This window comes from Electrona antarctica (genome assembly GCF_951216825.1).
Source record: "Electrona antarctica genome assembly, chromosome: 8".
Lineage (NCBI taxonomy): Eukaryota > Metazoa > Chordata > Actinopteri > Myctophiformes > Myctophidae > Electrona > Electrona antarctica.
The window spans coordinates 45235683-45259634 of NC_136789.1; the positions used below are offsets into that span (position 1 = coordinate 45235683).

At 43.6% G+C, this 23952-nt stretch overlaps 1 protein-coding gene across 3 annotated transcripts in view; it reads left to right on the plus strand.

The window, feature by feature from the left end:
• LOC306927561 (rho guanine nucleotide exchange factor TIAM1-like) overlaps nt 1-23388 on the plus strand; it is a 121606-nt gene extending 98218 nt beyond the window's left edge. For 2 of the 3 annotated variants that reach the window (XM_079507343.1, XM_079507342.1), the window contains exons 19-30: nt 11571-11798; nt 12357-12425; nt 12927-13052; nt 13415-13523; nt 14046-14225; nt 15334-15452; nt 15542-15650; nt 16556-16614; nt 17138-17234; nt 17928-18015; nt 18464-18636; nt 19219-20076. In XM_079507343.1, the coding sequence (XP_079363469.1) occupies nt 11571-11798; nt 12357-12425; nt 12927-13052; nt 13415-13523; nt 14046-14225; nt 15334-15452; nt 15542-15650; nt 16556-16614; nt 17138-17234; nt 17928-18015; nt 18464-18636; nt 19219-19892 (2031 nt within the window). In that variant the 3' untranslated portion in view covers nt 19893-20076. Of the gene's footprint in view, nt 1-11570; nt 11799-12356; nt 12426-12926; nt 13053-13414; nt 13524-14045; nt 14226-15333; nt 15453-15541; nt 15651-16555; nt 16615-17137; nt 17235-17927; nt 18016-18463; nt 18637-19218; nt 21714-22316 lie in introns of those variants that run through there. The other variant, XR_013790536.1, reaches the window with a different exon arrangement.
• Nucleotides 23389-23952: the final 564 nt, after the last annotated feature.

Genomic DNA, 23952 nt, shown 5'->3' on the forward strand with positions numbered 1-23952 from the left:
GCAATTAACGTATAGCCTATGTACAGAAAACAGTTGGGGGGGGGCATTTCTGGTGTCAAGAAGACTTCTAGCACCAGTTGCAAATTGCAGACAGGTAGTCTTTTATGGTGCTCCTTTATGGTGCTCTTTTATCTGACCCTTGAACAGTCAGGAGTACTGAGACATTCTTTTCTTATCTGTGTTCTGAGATCTGCAAATACATCGTACAGTCCTGTCAGTATTGCATAAAACTGGTCCTTCTGGAATGGTGAACCTTAAGTTAATACGACCCGACTAATCCTACAGTGATGATACTGGCCAGGTTTGTGGACTCTAAGGGGAGGGGACTTGTTTGAACATTTGAGTCAAGACAGTATATAAGTAGTTCAACATGTTTGTTTTGCTCTGCTTAGAGCGCTAGATGAGTGGTGTACGCATCAGGACAATTCAGACGGGTACGTTTGTTAATCATGGATAAATACATTGAAGTATGTTTATTATGTCCTGGGTAACGGTAATAGGTCGCACACACCAAGACTGCATTTTTTTGTTTTTATTCTTGCATAATCAAAGACAAACGTTTCGGCTATCCAGCCTTCATCAGTGTCAAGACACTTATTTATGATATGATTTGAACGGGTAACGCACCATAAGCCAGAGTGCGGTGGTCACAAGAAAAGTAATCTATTATGTCCTGGGAACATCTTCACTAGGTATATTAGCTTTGTTGTCTCACCTGATGTAGCCACCACCCGTTACAGGGCAGATTCAAGTGAACACTGAGATCTATTTTTGTAAGTGCTTTTTTGGCTCTAATAGATGTAGCACAGAGACCAAAAGCATACATCATACTTGGCATCTGCGCCTTTCCAGTCAGTGTGATGTCATAAGTCTCTAAGCCGTGGAGGGAGAGGGGGAAAGAGGGAACAGGAGAGGCTCACTAGGTGTCTCTAAGCCGTGGAGGGAGAGGGGGAAAGGGGGAGCGGGAGAGGCTCACTAGGTGCATTTAGTGCATTCCTGCTTGAGTGCACGGCTGTCTCTTTCACAACATCTACTATCCATCCGTGGAGGAAGTGATGCTTGTTATTACTCTGTGTTCTGATCTGCTATGTGTGAGAGAGGTTAAAGAGACAATGTGATGGTGAGAGACGGGCAAAAAGGAGCACTGAAATACGGGATATAGTCTAGAGACAGAGGTAACGGAGAAGCATCCAGAGGATATAGTCTAGAGACAGAGGTAACGGAGAGGCATCCAGAGGATATAGTCTAGAGACAGAGGTAACGGAGAGGCATCCAGAGGATATAGTCTAGAGACAGAGGTAACGGAGAGGCATCCAGAGGTGATATAGTCTAGAGACAGAGGTAACGGAGAGTCATCCAGAGGTGATATAGTCTAGAGACAGAGGTAACGGAGAGTCATCCAGAGGTGGATATAGTCTAGAGACAGAGGTAATGGAGAGGCATCCAGAGGATATAGTCTAGAGACAGAGGTAACGGAGAGGCATCCAGAGGATATAGTCTAGAGACAGAGGTAACGGAGAGGCATCCAGAGGTGGATATAGTCTAGAGACAGAGGTAACGGAGAGGCATCCAGAGGTGGATATAGTCTAGAGACAGAGGTAACGGAGAGGCATCCAGAGGATATAGTCTAGAGACAGAGGTAACGGAGAGGCATCCAGAGGTGGATATAGTCTAGAGACAGAGGTAACGGAGAGGCATCCAGAGGTGGATATAGTCTAGAGACAGAGGTAACGGAGAGGCATCCAGAGGTGATATAGTCTAGAGACAGAGGTAACGGAGAGTCATCCAGAGGTGATATAGTCTAGAGACAGATGTAACGGAGAGGCATCCAGAGGTGGATATAGTCTAGAGACAGAGGTAACGGAGAGGCATCCAGAGGTGGATATAGTCTAGAGACAGAGGTAATGGAGAGGCATCCAGAGGTGATATAGTCTAGAGACAGAGGTAACGGAGAGGCATCCAGAGGTGGATATAGTCTAGAGACAGAGGTAACGGAGAGGCATCCAGAGGTGATATAGTCTAGAGACAGAGGTAACGGAGAGGCATCCAGAGGTGGATATAGTCTAGAGACAGAGGTAACGGAGAGGCATCCAGAGGTGATATAGTCTAGAGACAGAGGTAACGGAGAGGCATCCAGAGGTGGATATAGTCTAGAGACAGATGTAACGGAGAGGCATCCAGAGGTGATATAGTCTAGAGACAGAGGTAACGGAGAGGCATCCAGAGGTGGATATAGTCTAGAGACAGAGGTAACGGAGAGGCATCCAGAGGTGATATAGTCTAGAGACAGAGGTAACGGAGAGGCATCCAGAGGTGGATATAGTCTAGAGACAGAGGTAACGGAGAGGCATCCAGAGGTGATATAGTCTAGAGACAAAGGTAATGGAGAGGCATCCAGAGGTGATATAGTCTAGAGACAGAGGTAACGGAGAGGCATCCAGAGGTGGATATAGTCTAGAGACAGAGGTAACGGAGAGGCATCCAGAGGTGGATATAGTCTAGAGACAGAGGTAACGGAGAGGCATCCAGAGGTGATATAGTCTAGAGACAGAGGTAACGGAGAGGCATCCAGAGGTGATATAGTCTAGAGACAGAGGTAACGGAGAGGCATCCAGAGGTGGATATAGTCTAGAGACAGATGTAACGGAGAGGCATCCAGAGGTGATATAGTCTAGAGACAGAGGTAACGGAGAGGCATCCAGAGGTGGATATAGTCTAGAGACAGATGTAACGGAGAGGCATCCAGAGGTGGATATAGTCTAGAGACAGAGGTAACGGAGAGGCATCCAGAGGTGGATATAGTCTAGAGACAGAGGTAACGGAGAGGCATCCAGAGGTGATATAGTCTAGAGACAGAGGTAACGGAGAGTCATCCAGAGGTGATATAGTCTAGAGACAGAGGTAACGGAGAGGCATCCAGAGGTGGATATAGTCTAGAGACAGAGGTAACGGAGAGGCATCCAGAGGTGGATATAGTCTAGAGACAGAGGTAACGGAGAGGCATCCAGAGGTGATATAGTCTAGAGACAGAGGTAACGGAGAGGCATCCAGAGGTGGATATAGTCTAGAGACAGAGGTAACGGAGAGGCATCCAGAGGTGATATAGTCTAGAGACAGAGGTAACGGAGAGGCATCCAGAGGTGATATAGTCTAGAGACAGAGGTAACGGAGAGGCATCCAGAGGTGGATATAGTCTAGAGACAGAGGTAACGGAGAGGCATCCAGAGGATATAGTCTAGAGACAGAGGTAACGGAGAGGCATCCAGAGGTGATATAGTCTAGAGACAGAGGTAACGGAGAGGCATCCAGAGGTGATATAGTCTAGAGACAGAGGTAACGGAGAGGCATCCAGAGGATATAGTCTAGAGACAGAGGTAACGGAGAGGCATCCAGAGGTGGATATAGTCTAGAGACAGAGGTAACGGAGAGGCATCCAGAGGTGGATATAGTCTAGAGACAGAGGTAACGGAGAGGCATCCAGAGGTGGATATAGTCTAGAGACAGAGGTAATGGAGAGGCATCCAGAGGTGATATAGTCTAGAGACAGAGGTAACGGAGAGGCATCCAGAGGTGGATATAGTCTAGAGACAGAGGTAACGGAGAGGCATCCAGAGGTGATATAGTCTAGAGACAGAGGTAACGGAGAGGCATCCAGAGGTGGATATAGTCTAGAGACAGAGGTAACGGAGAGGCATCCAGAGGTGGATATAGTCTAGAGACAGATGTAACGGAGAGGCATCCAGAGGTGGATATAGTCTAGAGACAGAGGTAACGGAGAGGCATCCAGAGGTGGATATAGTCTAGAGACAGAGGTAACGGAGAGGCATCCAGAGGTGGATATAGTCTAGAGACAGAGGTAATGGAGAGTCATCCAGAGGTGATATAGTCTAGAGACAGAGGTAACGGAGAGGCATCCAGAGGTGGATATAGTCTAGAGACAGAGGTAACGGAGAGTCATCCAGAGGTGATATAGTCTAGAGACAGAGGTAACGGAGAGGCATCCAGAGGTGGATATAGTCTAGAGACAGAGGTAACGGAGAGGCATCCAGAGGTGATATAGTCTAGAGACAGAGGTAACGGAGAGGCATCCAGAGGTGGATATAGTCTAGAGACAGAGGTAACGGAGAGGCATCCAGAGGTGATATAGTCTAGAGACAGAGGTAACGGAGAGGCATCCAGAGGTGGATATAGTCTAGAGACAGAGGTAATGGAGAGGCATCCAGAGGTGATATAGTCTAGAGACAGAGGTAACGGAGAGGCATCCAGAGGTGGATATAGTCTAGAGACAAAGGTAATGGAGAGGCATCCAGAGGTGATATAGTCTAGAGACAGAGGTAACGGAGAGGCATCCAGAGGTGATATAGTCTAGAGACAGAGGTAACGGAGAGGCATCCAGAGGTGATATAGTCTAGAGACAAAGGTAATGGAGAGGCATCCAGAGGTGATATAGTCTAGAGACAGAGGTAACGGAGAGGCATCCAGAGGTGGATATAGTCTAGAGACAGAGGTAACGGAGAGGCATCCAGAGGTGGATATAGTCTAGAGACAGAGGTAACGGAGAGGCATCCAGAGGTGGATATAGTCTAGAGACAGAGGTAACGGAGAGGCATCCAGAGGTGGATATAGTCTAGAGACAGAGGTAATGGAGAGGCATCCAGAGGTGATATAGTCTAGAGACAGAGGTAACGGAGAGGCATCCAGAGGTGGATATAGTCTAGAGACAGAGGTAACGGAGAGGCATCCAGAGGTGGATATAGTCTAGAGACAGAGGTAACGGAGAGGCATCCAGAGGTGATATAGTCTAGAGACAGAGGTAACGGAGAGGCATCCAGAGGTGATATAGTCTAGAGACAGAGGTAACGGAGAGGCATCCAGAGGTGGATATAGTCTAGAGACAGAGGTAACGGAGAGGCATCCAGAGGTGGATATAGTCTAGAGACAGAGGTAACGGAGAGGCATCCAGAGGTGGATATAGTCTAGAGACAGAGGTAACGGAGAGGCATCCAGAGGTGGATATAGTCTAGAGACAGAGGTAACGGAGAGGCATCCAGAGGTGGATATAGTCTAGAGACAGAGGTAACGGAGAGGCATCCAGAGGTGGATATAGTCTAGAGACAGAGGTAACGGAGAGGCATCCAGAGGTGGATATAGTCTAGAGACAGAGGTAACGGAGAGGCATCCAGAGGTGGATATAGTCTAGAGACAGAGGTAATGGAGAGGCATCCAGAGGTGGATATAGTCTAGAGACAGAGGTAACGGAGAGGCATCCAGAGGTGGATATAGTCTAGAGACAGAGGTAACGGAGAGGCATCCAGAGGTGGATATAGTCTAGAGACAGAGGTAATGGAGAGGCATCCAGAGGTGATATAGTCTAGAGACAGAGGTAACGGAGAGGCATCCAGAGGTGGATATAGTCTAGAGACAGAGGTAACGGAGAGGCATCCAGAGGTGGATATAGTCTAGAGACAGATGTAACGGAGAGGCATCCAGAGGTGGATATAGTCTAGAGACAGAGGTAACGGAGAGGCATCCAGAGGTGATATAGTCTAGAGACAGAGGTAATGGAGAGGCATCCAGAGGTGGATATAGTCTAGAGACAGAGGTAACGGAGAGGCATCCAGAGGTGATAATCAATTCAGAAAAGACTGGAGTGGATATTTCATGCCACAGAGAAGTAAGGTGAAAGATTTGCTGATGATCTGCAGGCAGTTTTTTTTTAAATGTATATATAATATTAGGATGTGTTGTATTCAGTCTGTTTTAATGCCATGGTTGTCTGACCATGGACAGTTCTGCTTTTTCCCCAGTACCTGTTTAGTCTGACTATGGATTAGCCATAAAAGCACTCTATTTTAGTGGTGGAAGTAGCTTTGTCTGGGATACTGACTGTCTGACTGAGGGACATACACCACCTCCACCTAAAATAGTTCAACCGAAGAGAAAATGGACACTTGACTTGCCTTTTCCTGCTGAACTCATTTTTGACTCTGTGATGTAATGTCAGCCCTTAGGAGGAGCAGGAAATGCTAATGCTCGTCCGAAGCCATCCATATACTGTATGTTGCAGCCGGTGTGTGTGTGTGTGTGTGTGTGTGTGTGTGTGTGTGTGTGTGTGTGTGTGTGTGTGTGTGTGTGTGTGTGTGTGTGTGTGTGTGTGTGTGTGTGTGTGTGTGTGTGTGTGTGTGTGTGTGTGTGTGTGTGTGTGTGTGTGTGTGTGTGTGTGTGTGTGTGTCCCATTTACAGTTTTAATTAGTTCCTTTTAGTTTGTGCAATATTAACATATTAAGTACAAGTTAGTTCAGTTCTTTAATAGAGCGTCGCAGTCCCACCCCCGAGAGAGACCCGGAAAAGAAATCCCCGTTCATTTTCCTCAAAGACTTTTCAGAAAGTATTTATTTAAAGATGTTTACGCCGCGGACAAAGCCAACTCTTGTCGTGACAAATCATGACAATAAACACAATGTTTTGGGCCAAACAAAGAATTAGAAAGTAGAAAAAACCGGCAGGTTACAACACTTTTTTTGTTGTTTTTCTTCTTTGTAATTATTTGTTTGGTCCAAAATATTGTGTTTGTTGTCATGATTTGTCACAACTCGAGTTGGCTTCGTACGACGCTTAAAAGGTCTTTAAATAAATACTTTTTGAAATGTCTATGGGAAAAATGCATTGGGATTCATTTCCTGGGCCTGGCGTCGTCATGAAAGGGGGCAGGACTGAGACGTTCTATAGCAGTATTCTAGTCATTCTAGTCCATTCTTTTATTTTAAGTTACTGTCAAAAATTGGATCATGGGATCTCAAGATACACATGGGAATGACGTAGCTCCAGTGTCTATCTCAGGCTTCATGTGGCCAGCTGTATCAGTCCGTAGCTCCAGTGTCTATCAGGCTTCATGTGGCCAGCTGTATCAGTCCGTAGCTCCAGTGTCTATCTCAGGCTTCATGTGGCCAGCTGTATCAGTCGTCTATGATGTATCTGGGATGTATGGCCGGAATAGAGCCCCATGGACTACGGAATGTACGGATATAAAATTGAAGTTAAATATTTATATTGCAGAGATACTTTGTAAAAAATGGTTTTGCTTCATGGAATATGTTTCAAGCTCTAAACTGATGAATTTGACAAAGCACAAACTGTAATAGTGGGCTCTCATTTTACAATTTAAAAGATAGAAATAGATATGAGAACAAATTTATTTTAATTAACAAGGGGACACTCATTTGTTTCAATAGCTGGATGTAGCAGCAAAGACAAATAATATTAAATAAACAAAATAATTCTTTAATTGTTATTCTACCAGTTACCTATTCAAGATATTGAATCCAGAGCGACGGGTGCAATTGTATAGGCTAAGCTTCAACCAGATGGATCTGTTTTGAATACCACAATGTAAAACAGCTCATGTCATAACTCCCAGTAGCTCACAAGTAGACAGACTGTGGAATCGGCAGCGACGGCTCATGAGCTGAACTGACCGGCCATCTGGTTTGTCATCGTCAATACTGAGACTCACAAACAGCACCGTGGAATCATTTATGACAATCATTAGATGTACTGAACACACGCCCGCATGCAATCTAAATTCACCTGCCACTACCAGATCCCACTACCAGAATCAGTATTGGGTCGATGGTTTACTAGGGCCCAGCGCTCCATTTGCTTCCACAATTGCACAGACTACTCATACGTACTCTGCCTTGTATTATCCTGCCCTCAATGTTAGTGTATTCAGGTTTCTGTTGTTACCCCTAGCCCCATATTGTACCTCAGTCCTTACACTCATACTGTAGCTCCGAGATGAGGTCTCAGGCTTAGCCTTCCGCAATTAGATTTTCCAACTGACTTCAGTTCACTCGACATTCGACCAGGGGAGGCGCTAATGCTGCCTCTCCAGCTGCAACTTCCTTGCAAAATATGGCTAAATTAAGCTTGTTTCAACCCGTAACTTGGATTTTCTTCGTCCAGTAAAAATAGTTTAGCTCTTTATCTGACCTTTACTTTTTGGATACGATGTGCAGAAAAGGGTAAGATATGTGAGGCTTTTAGTTTTTAAACGTTTCTGAACAGAGTGCCTATATTCTTTGAGTTCACCTCTTTTTTTTGCACTTGGATGATTGTCAGTCCACTATCACAGGGGAAGGAACTTTATTTTTCTATTATCAAACCCTTTCCAACAAGCACCTGTTTGCAGTTACTGATAACCATAATGAATGCAGCGCTTCTTCTCCTCTTTATTAAAAAACAAAATATGTTGTACAACGTTTGGCACAAATACTTAAAGGGACACTGACACTCTTATGGCAGCCACCTTAGCGGAGAAGATATAATGATATAATATTTCAGGTTGTGATACATTTGGCACAAATTCTCTGTAAAGGCCACTCAAACATTCAAGATGGCGACCATTTCTTCAAGATGGCCGTCACCTTAGCGGAGCAGATAGTGCATACAATCTTTCAGGTTGTGATAAAAGAATGGCATGCTGCTGTGTAACCACACTGTGAACGCAACCCCATTATGCTGCTATCACACAGGCAGACGCAAATATACAGTCTACAATTCATTGTCAATGGAAGCCAGCGACATGAAGATACAAATATGAAACCGATGTTTGTAGCTGCTGCAAATATGCTACAAAGCTACAAATTGAAGCTGAGCTGGGTTCAACATCCAGATGCAAAACTAGCTGCAATGACACACGTCACTACGGATGCAGTTACGACCGTGTGAGCAACAGATTTTACAAAGCGACAAATTATGCTGTGATCTTTTGCATCTGTCCTTGTGAAAACAGCATAAGACTTTCTCATCATGATAGAAGATGTCTCATCACGCTGTCACCAACTATCGAAGCTACCTTACCAAAAAAATAAAATAGTTTCAGTTTGGTAAGTTAGAACTGGTAGGACTTGATCTCATCCTGACCTCAAGTAACACTGTCCTCTGAAAAGCAAGCAATGTCTATCATGACGACGCATTGGAGACGCGCACCCACCTCTGCACCTAAATGGCCCTCATGTAACGTGTGATGGAAGCACTAACTGTACTGATAAGACCCAATTATTTAAATCCCAAATATGGAATAGACTTTCACAACGCCACATTTAATGCCTGTTTTAGCCACCTGGCGGTCTTAAGGTTTAGCTTCATCTTCAGAATAGACCACCTCTTTAACCCTGGCATCCCCATTTTCGGCATGTCATTTTAGGCTAAGTAAATTGACTTCTCTTTTTATAACTTATATTTCTAGTATAATTTTAAAATGTGCAGCACATTAGCATAGACACTATGACAGCTGATGAGTTCTCAACAGGCCCGAAAATTAAGATCTTACCCCCCATGCCAAAGCACCAGCGCTCGCCCAGCAGTCTGCTGTCACCCAGGCGGATATGTTGATCTGATCCCCAATTCCAAAGCGCCAGAGCCAACCCTCACCCAGGCGGATGCGTGCACGCGACCTCGCCCTTTAGGGCGAGGTTGCTTCTCGAACCTCAGGCGTCTTACTGGTTAGTATAGCTTATCAGTTATCAGTAGGTTGTGTTATGTATTGTAATTGTTGTCTTCTGCCTAGCGTCTGTACTTCTATGTTTAGTGTTTTGGTCTTGTAACCTTTTTCTAGTTTTCCCTTGTGTTGTTGCCTATTTGAAAAAGCCAATCAACAAGCTCTGCACGCAATGTGAAGTGTTTCGTGAGCTTGTGTTTCAGATTTTTTTATCATCCTGTACCAGCTGCACTACTTCAAATTAAAAAAACCTTTCTCCTGGCCCATCAAACATCTGTGAACATGCACTATATGAATTATATTCAAATGCATCTCAACAGGATTTACAGCACCGGCACACTCGTATAGACCGCTTCATGCTGTTTTTTGAATTTCTCGATGGAGTTGATGGGCCCAGAGTACTTATCCCCTCTAAAACCTGATAGATAAACTGAATGGATAAACACTCACTTAAAAGGTATTATGTTTCTTTCTTGTGACATCTTCAAAGTGAATGTTGAGGCAAAATGTTGCCCTTTGACTTTGTGACAAGAACTGTAAAGATAATAACGGTGACTTCCCACAGAGGCTCTGGCTTAGGGGGCCCCTGAGTTCTTGGGCCCCTGGGCCTGGTATGCCTGTTCCGTAATCCACCCATGCTTGCATCCACATGTAAACATGGACCCAGCTGTAATTATTCCTAATGTTGTTACCGTACATACCCTGTACATCATATAAGTTGTTTTGTGCCAAAGCAACACGAAAGGGCTGGGTTCAACATCCAGATGCAAAGCTACAAAGCTACTACAACTATCTGCAATGACACACGTCACTACGGATGCACGCTTCACACACACACACACACACACACGCACGCGCACGCACGCGCACGCGCACGCACGCGCACGCGCGCGCGCACACACACACACACACACACACACACACACACACACAATGCCTCAAAATTGAGGAAGGAAGGAAGACATTTTAATTAATGTACTTGTGTGGCTCTTCTGCAGTACTGGACGCTCTCACAGCATTAGTTGTCAACATGACATGAGTTTAGGTATAGATGTAGCAAGTCTTTTCTCTGGTTGTCGGCAAACCTAAAGTTTTTGTTGTGACTCGTGTTGTTTTGGATTCACCGTGTCTTGTTTCATATTGATTTAATTGATTGAGAGAAGTTCTCATCGGCACACAAAAGCGTATATGAATTATGAACATGAACCGTGGATAATGCAGTACATTAGAACATTTAAAACACAAGATGTTTATATCTTTCAAAGGTGGTAGTGAGTGTGTAGACATGAGTCTGAGCATATCCACCTAATACTCAAAGGCTACTCCTACTACTGTACCTCAGTCTTATAGCCCCTGCAGGTCTGCTCTTGTTTGGTATTTTTTGATGCGTAGGTGTGTGCTGGCTTTGGCAAGTGGTAGGCAGTAAGCACATCACTTTCAAATTGGCGTCCGTATTTAAGGCGTGTCGTTATAGGCAAAATGTTTTTAAAAATATATATTTTTCCAAGAATACCTCGCTGCCATGCGTGAGTTTGCCATTTTCACCAATTTGTCCTGTGAAGAATTTAATAGGGCTTGCAAGGGCTAGTAAGTGCTTAACTGTTGGTCAAACTCCCCAAACAAGCAAACCATTCATTAAATTGACCTTTCACATACCTTTCTACCACAAACCTTTCTATTACCCCTCTCTGTACATTTGACGAAAAGAACAGATCTAAAAGCTCACTATGCAAGCTTGAAGATTTTCTAGCAAAGCGATTAGGTGCAGAGGGAAGTATAGGGCTTTAGTGGTTAATATAAAACAAAAAGGTGATTAACAGTGTAATTCTGGGCTATTCTTTTGGCCCAGTTCATCCCTGTTTGGTGGGCTTTTACAGAAGGTGCTGTGCATTTTTCCTGCAGATAAAATGCATCATGAATTATTTTATTTTTTAATGATTACTTTCTGTTCAAAATGTGTCACAGGCAGCACTCACCACATTATATCCATTATCCTTTGTTCCTCTCTTTCTTCTTTTCTCTTCACCCGTCTCCTTCTCTTTTTCCTCTTTATTCTTTTCTTTTGCAGAGCACGGAGCAGGTCACTGCTTTCTGCCGGAGTCTCCATGACATGAATCCTTTGGAGTGCCCCATGTCTTCCTCCTCTTCCTCGTCCTCTTCGTCTCTCTCTCCGAGCCCCGTTTCGGCCATGCCCCCCACGGTGGGCTCGGCAGCCACTCAGAAACAGCTCTCACACGCAGACAAGCTGCGTAAAGTCATCAGTGAGCTGGTGGAGACGGAGAAGACTTATGTCAAAGTGAGTGCCAGCTTTCTGTTTTGTGTGTTTGTGTATCTATCTATCTTGTACTTCTATCTGAGGTGAGGACCTGAGATGTCCTCAGAAGCTTCCAGGGGATTTTTTTTCTTTCTTATTTGTATGTGCAATATTATTGTATATGTTTGTCCTTGTGAGTCACGTTGACTACTTGACTCCACATAGGCCTATCTCACAGCCCGCTTTCCACGCCCACTTCCGGTAAATAGTGGTGTCTTTAACATTAGCATTTACACGTTTTTTTCTCTGGAGAATCTAAGTACATTTTCTAATGTAAAAATGTGACAGACCAATATTATTATGAAGCAAACAAGATGGTAAATCAGCTCGAACAGATAGAACAAACCTTACCTTGAGAAAACAAAAGTTGTAGACTTCTTAAATTACCTCTGTTAACATGTAGCGTCTATGGAGTGACGTCACGCTATCACCACTAACCCCGAAAGGGGGGCGTATTAAGGGGGGCGGGGAAATGCTGTGAGATAGGCTTATTGCACAAAATGTGTTCTAAGTAAAACATTCCCTGTGTATGTGTTTCAGGACCTGAGCTGTCTGATAGAACGCTACTTGACACCGTTGCAGAAGGAGAACTTCCTCTCTCAGGATGAGGTACTGTACTCTGTGCCTGATGAACTATTACATAACTATACAGACTAGACTACACCATAACTACAGTAAACGTGATGTCTACAGTAAATGTTTTGTTAACCCATGATAGTAGCTGATTTGGTCTCAGTCCCTGCTGGCACAGCCCATGGTGGTGGCAGTGGCTCAGGGGTAGAGTGGCTGGATGGCAACCGCAAGGTTGCTAGTTCGAACCCGGGCTCCCCCAGGGTTAGTGTCAAAGTGTCCTTGAGCAAGACACTGAACCCCTAATTGCTCCTGATGTGCTGGTTGGTGCCCTGCATGGTTTCCGCTGCCATCAGTGTGTGAATGTGTGTGTGAATGGGTGAATGTAATACACAAATGATGTAAAGCGCCTTGGATAAAGGCGCTATATAAATGCACCATTTACCATGGTCATAATGTACTGTGTGTGTGTGTGTGTGTGTGTGTGTGTGTGTGTGTGTGTGTGTGTGTGTGTGTGTGTGTGTGTGGGGGGTACTGTAGCTGGATGTTCTTTTTGGAAACCTCGGGGAGATGCTGGAGTTCCAGGTGGAGTTCCTGCAGACCCTGGAGGATGGTATCAGATTGGTACCAGATCTAGATCGACTGGAGAGGGTGGAGCAGTTTAAGGTCAGCCTACATTGTGTGTGTGTGTGTCTTGGTATTTCATTGAATTTATTTATAATTAAATGTGAAATAAGTAAATGTTTTATTCCACAAGAATGCCAATGGGCATACACAGTAGGTGTCAAAGTATGTACATCATTATCATGAGAGGTTTCTTTCCAAGGCTCCATTTAGTTAACCTATTTTGGTTTGACAAACATGTATCATTCTATGTGCAAATCAATTTGTAAGCAAGTGTCTTAAGGTAGCATTGCTCATGGCTTTGCGGTTGATCAATATGAACCCAATGTTGTTACATGTTACATGATAAATATGGACCTGAATGTTTACATAGTTACAATTTTACATATCCATATTTTCCACAGAAAGTGCTGTTCTCCCTGGGTGGTTCATTCCTCTACTATGCCGACCGTTTTAAGATCTACAGCGCCTTCTGTGCCAGCCATACCAAAGTCCCCAAGGTCCTGACTAAAGGTATAGACATACAACGCACACGAGCGAGCGTGCGCACACACACATCTGGTTCCATTTTGTACACACTCTGAGTTATAGACCTATAAAAGGTCAATTTGGTACCAAACTATCAATCATTTAGCTGGGGACCCCCTCAAGGACCTCTGGGGGACTCAGGACTCAGGGTTGAGAACTAGTGGCCCAATCCTTTGCACCTGCAACAATCTGGTGTGCAGATACGTGTTAAATAGGATTCTGATATACTGGGAGACCAATTTGATCCAATCAGAAGAGGGGACAAACAAGTGAAAATGGAAGTGCTGTAACAAAGAATTGAGCAGACAAATTTTGAACTGGAACACTTAAACTGAAGCTGATGTTTTTAATGTTTGTCTAAGGAAAAACAAACATTAAACCTGTATATAGGCGCCCCTCAAAAAAACGATATATATGAATGACACTGGGAACAAATTCCAAGTGACTGCCCTGCAGTCTCTCATCATGGTATCATCTGTTTTGTTGTTTGGGTTTGCTTTCCTCCAGCTAAAACGGACAGAGACTTCAAGGCTTTCCTGGCAGAGAGAAACCCCCGGCAGCAGCACTCGTCCACTCTGGAGTCTTACCTGATCAAACCCATCCAGAGGGTGCTGAAGTACCCACTGTTACTGAAGGAGCTGTACTCTCTCACTGACCCCGACAGTGAGGAACACTACCATCTGGATGGTGAGCAAACATCTTGTCAGAACTTAAAGGACCACTTTTCAACCTATCTTCATATAATAGGTCCTCACTAATAATCATGAAAAAATGGCACGATTCTTTTTCCTACTCAGTCTGTGTCTCATAGGACAGCTGTGGGCAGTATAGAAACCGTCTTCCAGTGACATCATCATTAGGCAGATTTCTTTTTAAACAAGATTTTTTTACAAAAATGTTTAGATTTTCATTATCGTGAGAACGATGGCTTCCATTTTCGCATTGCAACTTTTCAGGACTAGAAAGCCTGCAGTTTCTATTAGCTTGTATTCCCCATCGATGATGTCACTGGAAGACGGTTTCTGAACTGCCCACAGCCCTCCTATGAGACACATACCGAGTAGAAAAAAATTGCACCATTTTTTCATGATTATTAGTGAGGACCTATTAGGTTGAAAAGTGGTGAAGTGGTCCTTTAATATGTGCTTGCTTTTATCAGGTTGTATTCCTTTCATAATTAATTCATTGTGAGCATACTTGATATTTTTTTTGGGTGTAGATTCGACCTGATACGACCATATATAGGCATATGGAAATCCATTTGTCATCAACTGCTATGACCATATATGGACATGCCTATTTATGGAACCGACCAAGTTAATGGGGCATCCATTTCCAACTTGCATTGTTCCCGACTTTCATTATTCCCGAGTAGGGCATCGGTCTAGTGATAAAAAAAGCAAAGGACTAGCGTGCTTATTTGTATAGTCGAGGTGCTCTTGAAATGGAAAAACAACCAAAAAGAAAAAAAAGAAAGGTAGGAAGATAGAAGAAAGAAAGCAAAAAGGTAATAATTTAAGAATAGTGATATTTGAGACACATTCTCTTCTAGAAGAGAACCCAGGTATTTGTATGTTGAGACTTGTTCAGTCAATGTATTCTTTTAAGTAACAATCTGGAATACCCAGTTGTCTTCTTGAGGTTTCATGAAAGCCCCTGTATCCTTGAGCAAATCGTTTAAACATCTAAACGTCTACCTGCTCATTCACTGGTAAATCCATCTGGATTAAGTGTTGGTTAATTACTCATTGTTATGAATTGTACACGTCTCAGCCTGCGTTTCTGTCTCCCGCAGTTGCCATGAAGGCCATGAACAAGGTGGCAAGCCACATCAATGACATGCAGAAGCTTCATGAGGAGTATGGAGCAGTATTCGACCAGCTCATCAATGAGCAGACAGGAGAAAAGAAAGAGGTATGAATTGCATTCTAGTTTCTGTCTGAGCAACCTGCCTAAAGCAAGTGTTCCTGTCATTGTTGTTACATTAACTTTCTGTTTCCCAGGTGGCTGACCTCTCCATGGGGGACCTGTTGCTGCATGCTACTGTGGTGTGGATCAATCCTCCACAATCCTTAGTCAAGAGCAAAAAGGACCCAGAGTTGGCTGCTTTTGGTAGGACTTTACTTGACTTTAAAGTCCCATGTAATAATGACTTTATTGGTCTCTAACAGACAAAAGGTTATCTCGTCAAAACGTTTCCAACATGTTGAATGTTCAAAGGTTTATTCTGGGATGGCTTTAGGCCTCTATCTATGTTTACAGTGAGGCAAAGATTTTATGCTGTAGGATTGGAGATGAACAATAAGATGAGAAATTGATCATGTTTATGTACGAACTATTTAAGAAGTAGTCGATGGTGTTTGTCGATCCATGGACAAAGATAGATATTCCCTATAGCGTGTTTGTTTATATTTTAACTTACAATATTTATCCAATACAGTTGTCTGTGTCCTCCCCTTTTTCCAGGACATAATTTTATTCAGCAGGGTTTATTTAACAATCTAGAAGCAGCAATAGTGTTAACTTAAACATATGTGTTGTTTCCATTGAAAAGGCCACAAATATTGTGCAGCAGAGTACCTCCTTCATGGTGTGAAATGTAAACCACCCATCAGGACAGTCACAGCCACTATGAGACTATGTGCCTTTTGGGCATTTCGTAGATGGGACAGAAATCAACCTGCTGAAAGGAACAATCATATTTCCATGCTTTTCATGCGAAGCACAGCTTTGCATATTTCTACTTTTAAGGACCTCACAACTTCATCACAAGAGATATCCACGGCCTTAAGTGCATAACCTTCCTTATTCTTCTCACACTCTCAAGCGATAAATATTGTACATGTACTGTATGAGGACATTCCCTGACAGTGTCAAAAGTGGAGATGAAAAGCTAAAAGCTTGTGTCAATGCACTGCCTTAAGCTGTGCTGCTTTTTATGTATAGTATCTGGCGAATGAATGCATTCATTTTTCATCTCTCCTCTCTCCCATCCCTTGTCCTTTTTATTTTTCCAGTGTTCAAAACGGCTGTTGTCTTTGTGTACAAAGAGTGCTCCAAGCAAAGGAAGAAAATCGTAAGTGCTACTTTCCTCCTATGTTCGCTGTTTATGAAGCATGTATTCCTATCACATTGACTGGCTTTCTGGAACCCCCAGGCTGCATCAGGCATACTTTCTATAAATTGGATTACCATTGTGGACATGCACATTAAGGCCACTGGAAAATTAAGCCCAATGCTATCCATTATGGCCACACTAGGTCAAGTTTGTGAAAGAGAGGCAGTAGCATTTGTGGAAGAGACAGCAGTTCCAAAGAGAACTCAATCACAGATAAATCTAATGCTGCTCTCTTCCTCCCCCTGTTGGTTAATGTTGATGTAGCATGTGCATGCTGATCAGTATCCATTAATCTTTGAGTTATATTGGATCAAGAATGTAATGGAAAGTAAATCAAAATGTACAGTAAATTTAAATAAAGGTAAAAAGTGAGGGGTTAGGATGGAATTTGAAACGGCTGTTTTTACATGTTGTCAGATGTTAAGGAAGATAACTAAATACTAATGCTAAATACTCTTTATTCCAAACCTTTGTCTTCCAGGGTGGCTCTCATCGTGTATCAGTTAGTGAGGACAAGGATCCCTTCCGGTTTCGTCACATGATTTCAACAGACTCTCTTCAAGTTCGCGCCCTCGCAAGTATGTCTCTATAATACCTGATGTATTGGTCGTGCTGAGTCATGCATCGTATCCGCACCGAAAATGGCAGATCTACACACAACGTGTCACGTCCCCCACATTTCAGAACTTTTAGATCTGCTATTTTCACTGCTGCACAACTACGTATAAATCACGCTTAACTACAGTACGATTACAATACAATTTGGGCAAAAATATTGGCATAAAGGTTTTCAGTGAGTGACAATTATTAAATGATTATAACTGTAATTGTCTTATAAGCAGATTATAATGTATTTACAATATACTTGCTCTTATAAGTTATTTATGAGTGCGTATAATTATACAGTTTTATAGGCAGATTATAATACATTATGTTATGTTTTATAATAGACATGGTTTTCAAATAAAGTGTTTCCAAGAGGGCTGTGATTATTTCTTTTTTTAAACACGATATTGTTATAAACCAAATGCATAAATATTTATTTGTAGTACTGCATGCAGTCACTCATGTTCAGTCCCCTGTGAACCTGAAATCACTCATGTTCAGTCCCCTGTGAACCTGAAATCACTCATGTTCAGTCCCCTGTGAACCTTCATGTTCAGTCCCCTGTGAACCTGAAATCACCACCACTTGTCTCAGGAGAGACCATATTGTCAATGAATGACGGCCACCTCTCATTTTCTCCCTGTCTGTCTCTGGTTGTTTCTCAGACACCGACGGTACAGCGATGTGTGAGATAGTTCACACAAGGTCCGAGTCAGAGGGGAGACCAGAGAGGATCTTTCAGCTGTGCTGCAGGTACCTCTCGAACGGCAATATGATTTTTACACTTTGCAGACTCATGTCCCCCATTACTTTAATTTAATATACTCTCAAATGCTGGATGTTATTTTAACTCGGTGTGTACACATGTAACCATTACGGGTCCATTTGGTTATATTTGTAAGCTAAGAGTTCAATTAACACTGAGGATTTTATTGTGAACTCTCTAGGACTCTATAGATCAAAGCATTTGAAGTTATGATCTGAATTTATGATATATTATGTAATGCTGCTTGCATTGTGTAATACTGTGAATTCCCATGACTCTGTAGTTTTGTTGGCGGTTGTGCTGCTTTGCTATATTTGGTGTCTAGATTAACTGTGTTTTGACAACGGGATGTTCTGCCATGCCCTTACTCAATGGGGCTGCATCATTGTGGCTATATTAGTAATGCATGTGTGTGTGTGTATATTCTATTAACAGCTCACCGGACAGTAAAAAAGACTTTCTGAAGGCAGTCCACTCCATCCTGAGAGAAAAGCAACGTCGGCAGCTGCTGAAGACAGAGTCTCTGCCCCCCAGCCAGCAGTACGTTCCCTTCGGGGGCAAACGCCTGTGTGCCCTCAAAGGAGCACGGAGCGCCTTGAACAGAGAAGGTCAGATATAGCACAGCTGTAAGGTGACACATTTGTGACATACGAGATCTATAAATTGTTACATTAATACATAATTCTGCAGCATTTACTATGTTATGCCAAATCTTCATTTACTTGCTTACTTACTACATCATGGCAGCATTTGAGCTAGATTGGTGCTTTTCAAGTCTGGTCACAGTACTACCTCACAATACTGTTGGCTTTCATTCTATTCATCCAATCGGGGGCGTACAGTAGGCTACTGTAGAACTGAGACACAAGCCACTGTTCAGTAAATGCAATTATCTATCTGGTAGAGTAGAAAACTGTCTGTAGCTGAGAACCACTGCACTTGATACTTCCTACATGTACCCAGAGCAGTAGAGTTGAGACTTGAGGTTTGAGTTGGACTTAAGAAAATAGTAACAACTTGAAAGCAAGGTCATTGTAGATGGCAGAGTGGATAAATGATAACTTGGGTTGGGCTTAATTTGCAAAATGTTGAACTTTAATATAAAGAAATAGCCCATAATGGGTTAAAATAAAAATGTAACCATTTGCTTTAATCTTAATTCCACCCCCTGTTGTGTTCTGCCTATTTAGTGCTGGCTCCATCTCGGACGCTAGGACGCAGGAAACTGGTGAGAAATCGCTTCACCATTGACACTGACCTAGTTTTCCATGGCAACAACAACTCCGACCACTCTGCCTCGCACTCTCAGCACACGTCTGGCCTCTCCACCCACTCAGCGCCATCATCCCATCATTCCATGCTCCATTCCCACAAGCCTCAAGGAGAGGACACAGACCGCTGGGTGGAAGAGCAGTTCGACTTGGGTCGATATGATGACCGGGGTGTGGGAATGGAAGTGAGCCCCGTGAAGGAAACTGACATTTTGAGCGATGATGATGAGTACTGCAAGTCTGTCCGTGCCGCATCTGCAGAACCTATCAACCTGGAGGGGAGAATGGAGGGACTGGACCTGTGGAATGGGGAGGGAACAAGCCCTGACCAGCATGGAGGGCTGGAAACGGAGAGGGGTAGTGCGGTCAAACACAACAGGATGGCAGGGAACCACAGGGGGGAGTCAGACCCCGCCCTTTCTCCGGATGACTCCCTTCTGTGTCCTCGCGTCCCCCTCTCCCTCTGCACAGCCCCCTCCCTGAAGCTCACTCCTCTAAAGCAGTGTGCGGCAGAAGGGGCCGCTGACCGGGACTGTGATGTCATCTGGGTGCGACGGGATGCCGCCAACGGGCATAACAATGATGTGTTTTGAGGGATGGTGGGGGAGACGATATCGGAAAAGACTTTAGGCAGGAAACATTGGAGGGGCTGGGGGAGGGCACTCTGGTTTGAACATTCGTTTAAACAATGTTTTTAAATTATCATCAGAAGGAAGAGTGACATGGAGAGACCGGGATCTGTATTTGTTCAAGCTTTATAAAACAGTATTTGTTCGACATGACGTGTACCGAATGGTGTAAAGTGTCAAACAATCCCCCCCTTTCAATGATCCACACTTCATTTCCCGACTCCATCACCCGTGGTCTGACAATCCCGAGGCTCTGGAAATGTCCAGTGGAGGAAAGAAAGAAAATGTTTCTTCTTTTCTCTGGAGTTTCTCCTCGTCCCAATAAGCTGCTTGAACCCAACTATAAGGGAACCAGAGTCCTTATTCGTACAGAAAAGCTCTCACGCTGAGGCACAGCCACGCCTGTGAACCTGTACTGTATACAAAGCTATGTACGAATAGGCCCTCATACTACTGCATGTACATGTACGAATAGGCCCTCATACTACTGCATGTACATGCAAGTAGGCTATATGTAAGGCAGAGGCACAGCAACAGCTATTAACACACACACACACACACACACACACACACACACACACACACACACACACACACACACACACACACACACACCACTGAACTTCTTGCCAAAAAAGTATATTTTTTTGAACACAGGAATGTGAGTGTTATTTTTCTCTCAGACTCAGAAACTGTGTATGTATCTTAACACTCAAGGGCTGTGTGTTAATGAATTTACTCTTTTCAGGGGATTTTGGCTTAAGACTGCTGTATAAAATATAGTACCTCTAATTAGCTTTATTGTGCTTTTACTGTTTTTAACTTAATATCAGATGCACACTGGTGTATCTGTGTAATTGGGAGTACAACAGCGTTATAGGACAAATTGTGTAAATATAAAAAGCAATGTTTTGAGCTCACTCATGTCTGCCAGCATATGAATTCCAAGTCATGTTTTAGGCAATAGATAAAGCGGTACCTATTTTTATTTCATTACCCTTTTGAATTTGTGTTTACAGCACATTGAACTGTCCAGTATTAAAGACCCCTGTTGAAGAGGAGAACGAACAAGAATTTGGTGCCAGTAGCAGGTTTACAACAAAAATTCAAGGAATTTGTCCACACTGAGTCCAACCTTTCAAATATATAGTTTCATATTTAATGTAATGTCGCCATACTTTTCTGTTAGGGGGCTTTTGATAATCGAATTTGACCTATTGAACCCGTTATCGGCCCAACACATCACTTTAACACACAAATTTAATAACACCCTTTACCGAAGCTCATGACATTTTCCTCACAGAATCCTGTTACTGACCATATTGTAACTAAAACGGTCCTAAAACCAAGATGAAATAGTTTCACGGTTGATTGGGGAGGCGTATCTCTCCCATTCTCTCTCACTCTCTCTCTAGCATCTCCATCTTTTTCTATCTCATGCTTGTTCTGTCTCCACGCCTCCCTCTCCTGTCTTTCTACCACTTTCCTTCAATTCTCCGTGTGCCCACTAGGTGGTGGTGTTTTATATCGTCTTGTCCCAGCCGCACGGTTCATTTTAGCTCGATTTGTGCACCTTTTAGAGGACTATTAACAGTATCAAACCTGCACTTATTAATTGATGAGATAATCTATGGTACTGATACTCTGGTCATTTCGACCCATTCTGTTTTGAAACTGGGAGGGTGACACAGGATGCTCTTGTTTTTAGTTTCTTATGACAGTTTTAGTCTAAGATTTAGACTTGGAGTTGTGAGTCTAAAGGCTCATTCATAGTCTGGATTTTCGGTGGGGAGTAGCCCTGGTCCAGTGCTTACAGCGAGTAGAGCGAGTCTCTCTCTGACGCCCTGTGGCAGTCCCTTCCGCAGCCCTCTGGTCATATTCTCACTCCCGTGCGCGGGTTTTCAAATACCAGCAAATAAAAAAAACGACGTAACTACTCACCGAAACAAAGCCTGCTAGACCTTGGTAAAAGTCTATTCTCGTAGCTGGGAAGCGCCTCAGGTCCCCAGCTTCTCTCTAAAATGCACTATTTTAATCATTGAATAAAATAAATCCAACCAGATCGGCGCAGGCAAAACCCGGAAATGCCATAGTAGAAGAAATGACTCTGCCCGGTAAATTCAGGGTACATTGCGTTATTAAAATGGCACAAAGTGCATTTTAGAGAGAAGCTGGGGACCTGAGACGCTTCCCAGCTACGAGAATAGACTTTTACCAAGGTCTAGCAGGCTTTGTTTCGGTGAGTAGTTACGTCGTTTTGTTTATTTGCTGGTATTTGAAAACCCGCGCACGGGAGTGAGAATATGACCAGAGGGCTGCGGAAGGGACTGCCACAGGGCGTCAGAGAGAGACTCGCTCTACTCGCTGTAAGCACTGGACCAGGGCTAGGTGGGGAGGTGACCACCGGAGCTGAAATAACGTTGAGTGGTGTTGAGTAAAAACAGAGAGAAAGGCTGGGGTGGTGGCAGTGGTTTGCTTGTTGTAGTTCGGTGGTCACTTTACCACCGAAAATCCAGATTATGAATAACGCTTAAGGCTCATTCATAGTCTGGATTTTCGGAGGTGAGGTGAACTACAACATGACGTCACTAGCCGCGGTGAAGAGCAAACCACCGCCACTGCCCCAGCCCGTCTCTCTGTTTTTACTCACCACCGCTCAACGTTATTTCATCTCCGGTGGTCACTTCACCACTGGAGCGGTGGTCACCTCACCACCGAAAATCCAGACTATGAATGAGCCTTAAACCAAGGCTTAATTTTCCTGAGGGTGGAGGACGGTCAGCCAGCTGAGCCCTTAGGGCTCCGAACATGTACAAATTCAAAATATAAGGTGCTTATCCTGATGCCCCAAATGTTAGAGAGGCCTACGGGGTGCATGTGCAATGTATTAGTCCGTAGTTTTCAATAAAGAAGTGTTTTCCTGTTTGTGGCCACCGATTCTGTCGGTGTTCCCAATGGCCATAGAGGGCGGTAGTGAATGTAAACGGAAAGAACACGAGGGGGAAAACATGGCGTTCGGCCACAAACGGGATTAAAACACATTTTAATTGAAAACTACGCACTAATACATTGTACAAGCACCCCATACGCCTCTCTGACATTTGGGGGATCAGGGTAAGCACCTTATTTTGCATGTTCAGAGCCCGTAAGGTCTCAGCTGGTGTCACCTCAGGGAAATTAAGCCTTAGACTTTCGCAGATTGAAAATGTCTAAAACTCTAAATCTTAGGCTATGACAGTTTAATTAGGTTTAGCATACAGGGTGAGAGGAACTCAGGTCCTCAGTATAACTTAGTAAGGACCCATTCTTGCGATTGTGTATTGTGAGACCACTACAATTGCAAAGGGAAAGAACTCTTTGTCTTCTTTGTACTTTTACAACTGTGCTCGTACATAAAACTGTGGAGTGTTATTTTAATGTTATTGCTATATCATATGGAAAATAAATTTTCTAAACTAGGTGTGTGTGTGTGTGTGTGTGTGTGTGTGTGTGTGTGTGTGTGTGTGTGTGTGTGTGTGTGTGTGTGTGTGTGTGTGTGTGTGTGTGTGTGTGTGTGTGTGTGTGTGTGTGTGTGTGTGTGTGTGTGTGTGTGTGTGTGTGTGTGTGTGTGTGTGTGTGTGTGTGTGTGTGTGTGTGTGTGTGTGTGTGTGTGTGTGTGTGTGTGTGTGTGTGTGTGTGTGTGTGTGTGTGTGTGTGTGTGTGTGTGTGTGTGTAATTTAAACTGATGACACTATAGTGCACTGCACAATCCCATCCAGCAGGTGGAACAAGAGAACATGTTATTGTCAGGGTAGCCTGACAACGACTGTCAAATTTGGTGAAAGGCTACAATACATGCTTAGATGCTTTTCTGTGATATTCTAGACCAGGGGTTCTCAACCCGTAGGTCGCGACCCCTAGGCGGGTCCCCAAATTATATATATATATATATATATATATATATATATAAAGTTTAGATAGTACATGCATAAACTTTCCTTAATGATTATATCTGGGGTTCCCCGGCCAAAAATGTTGAGAACCC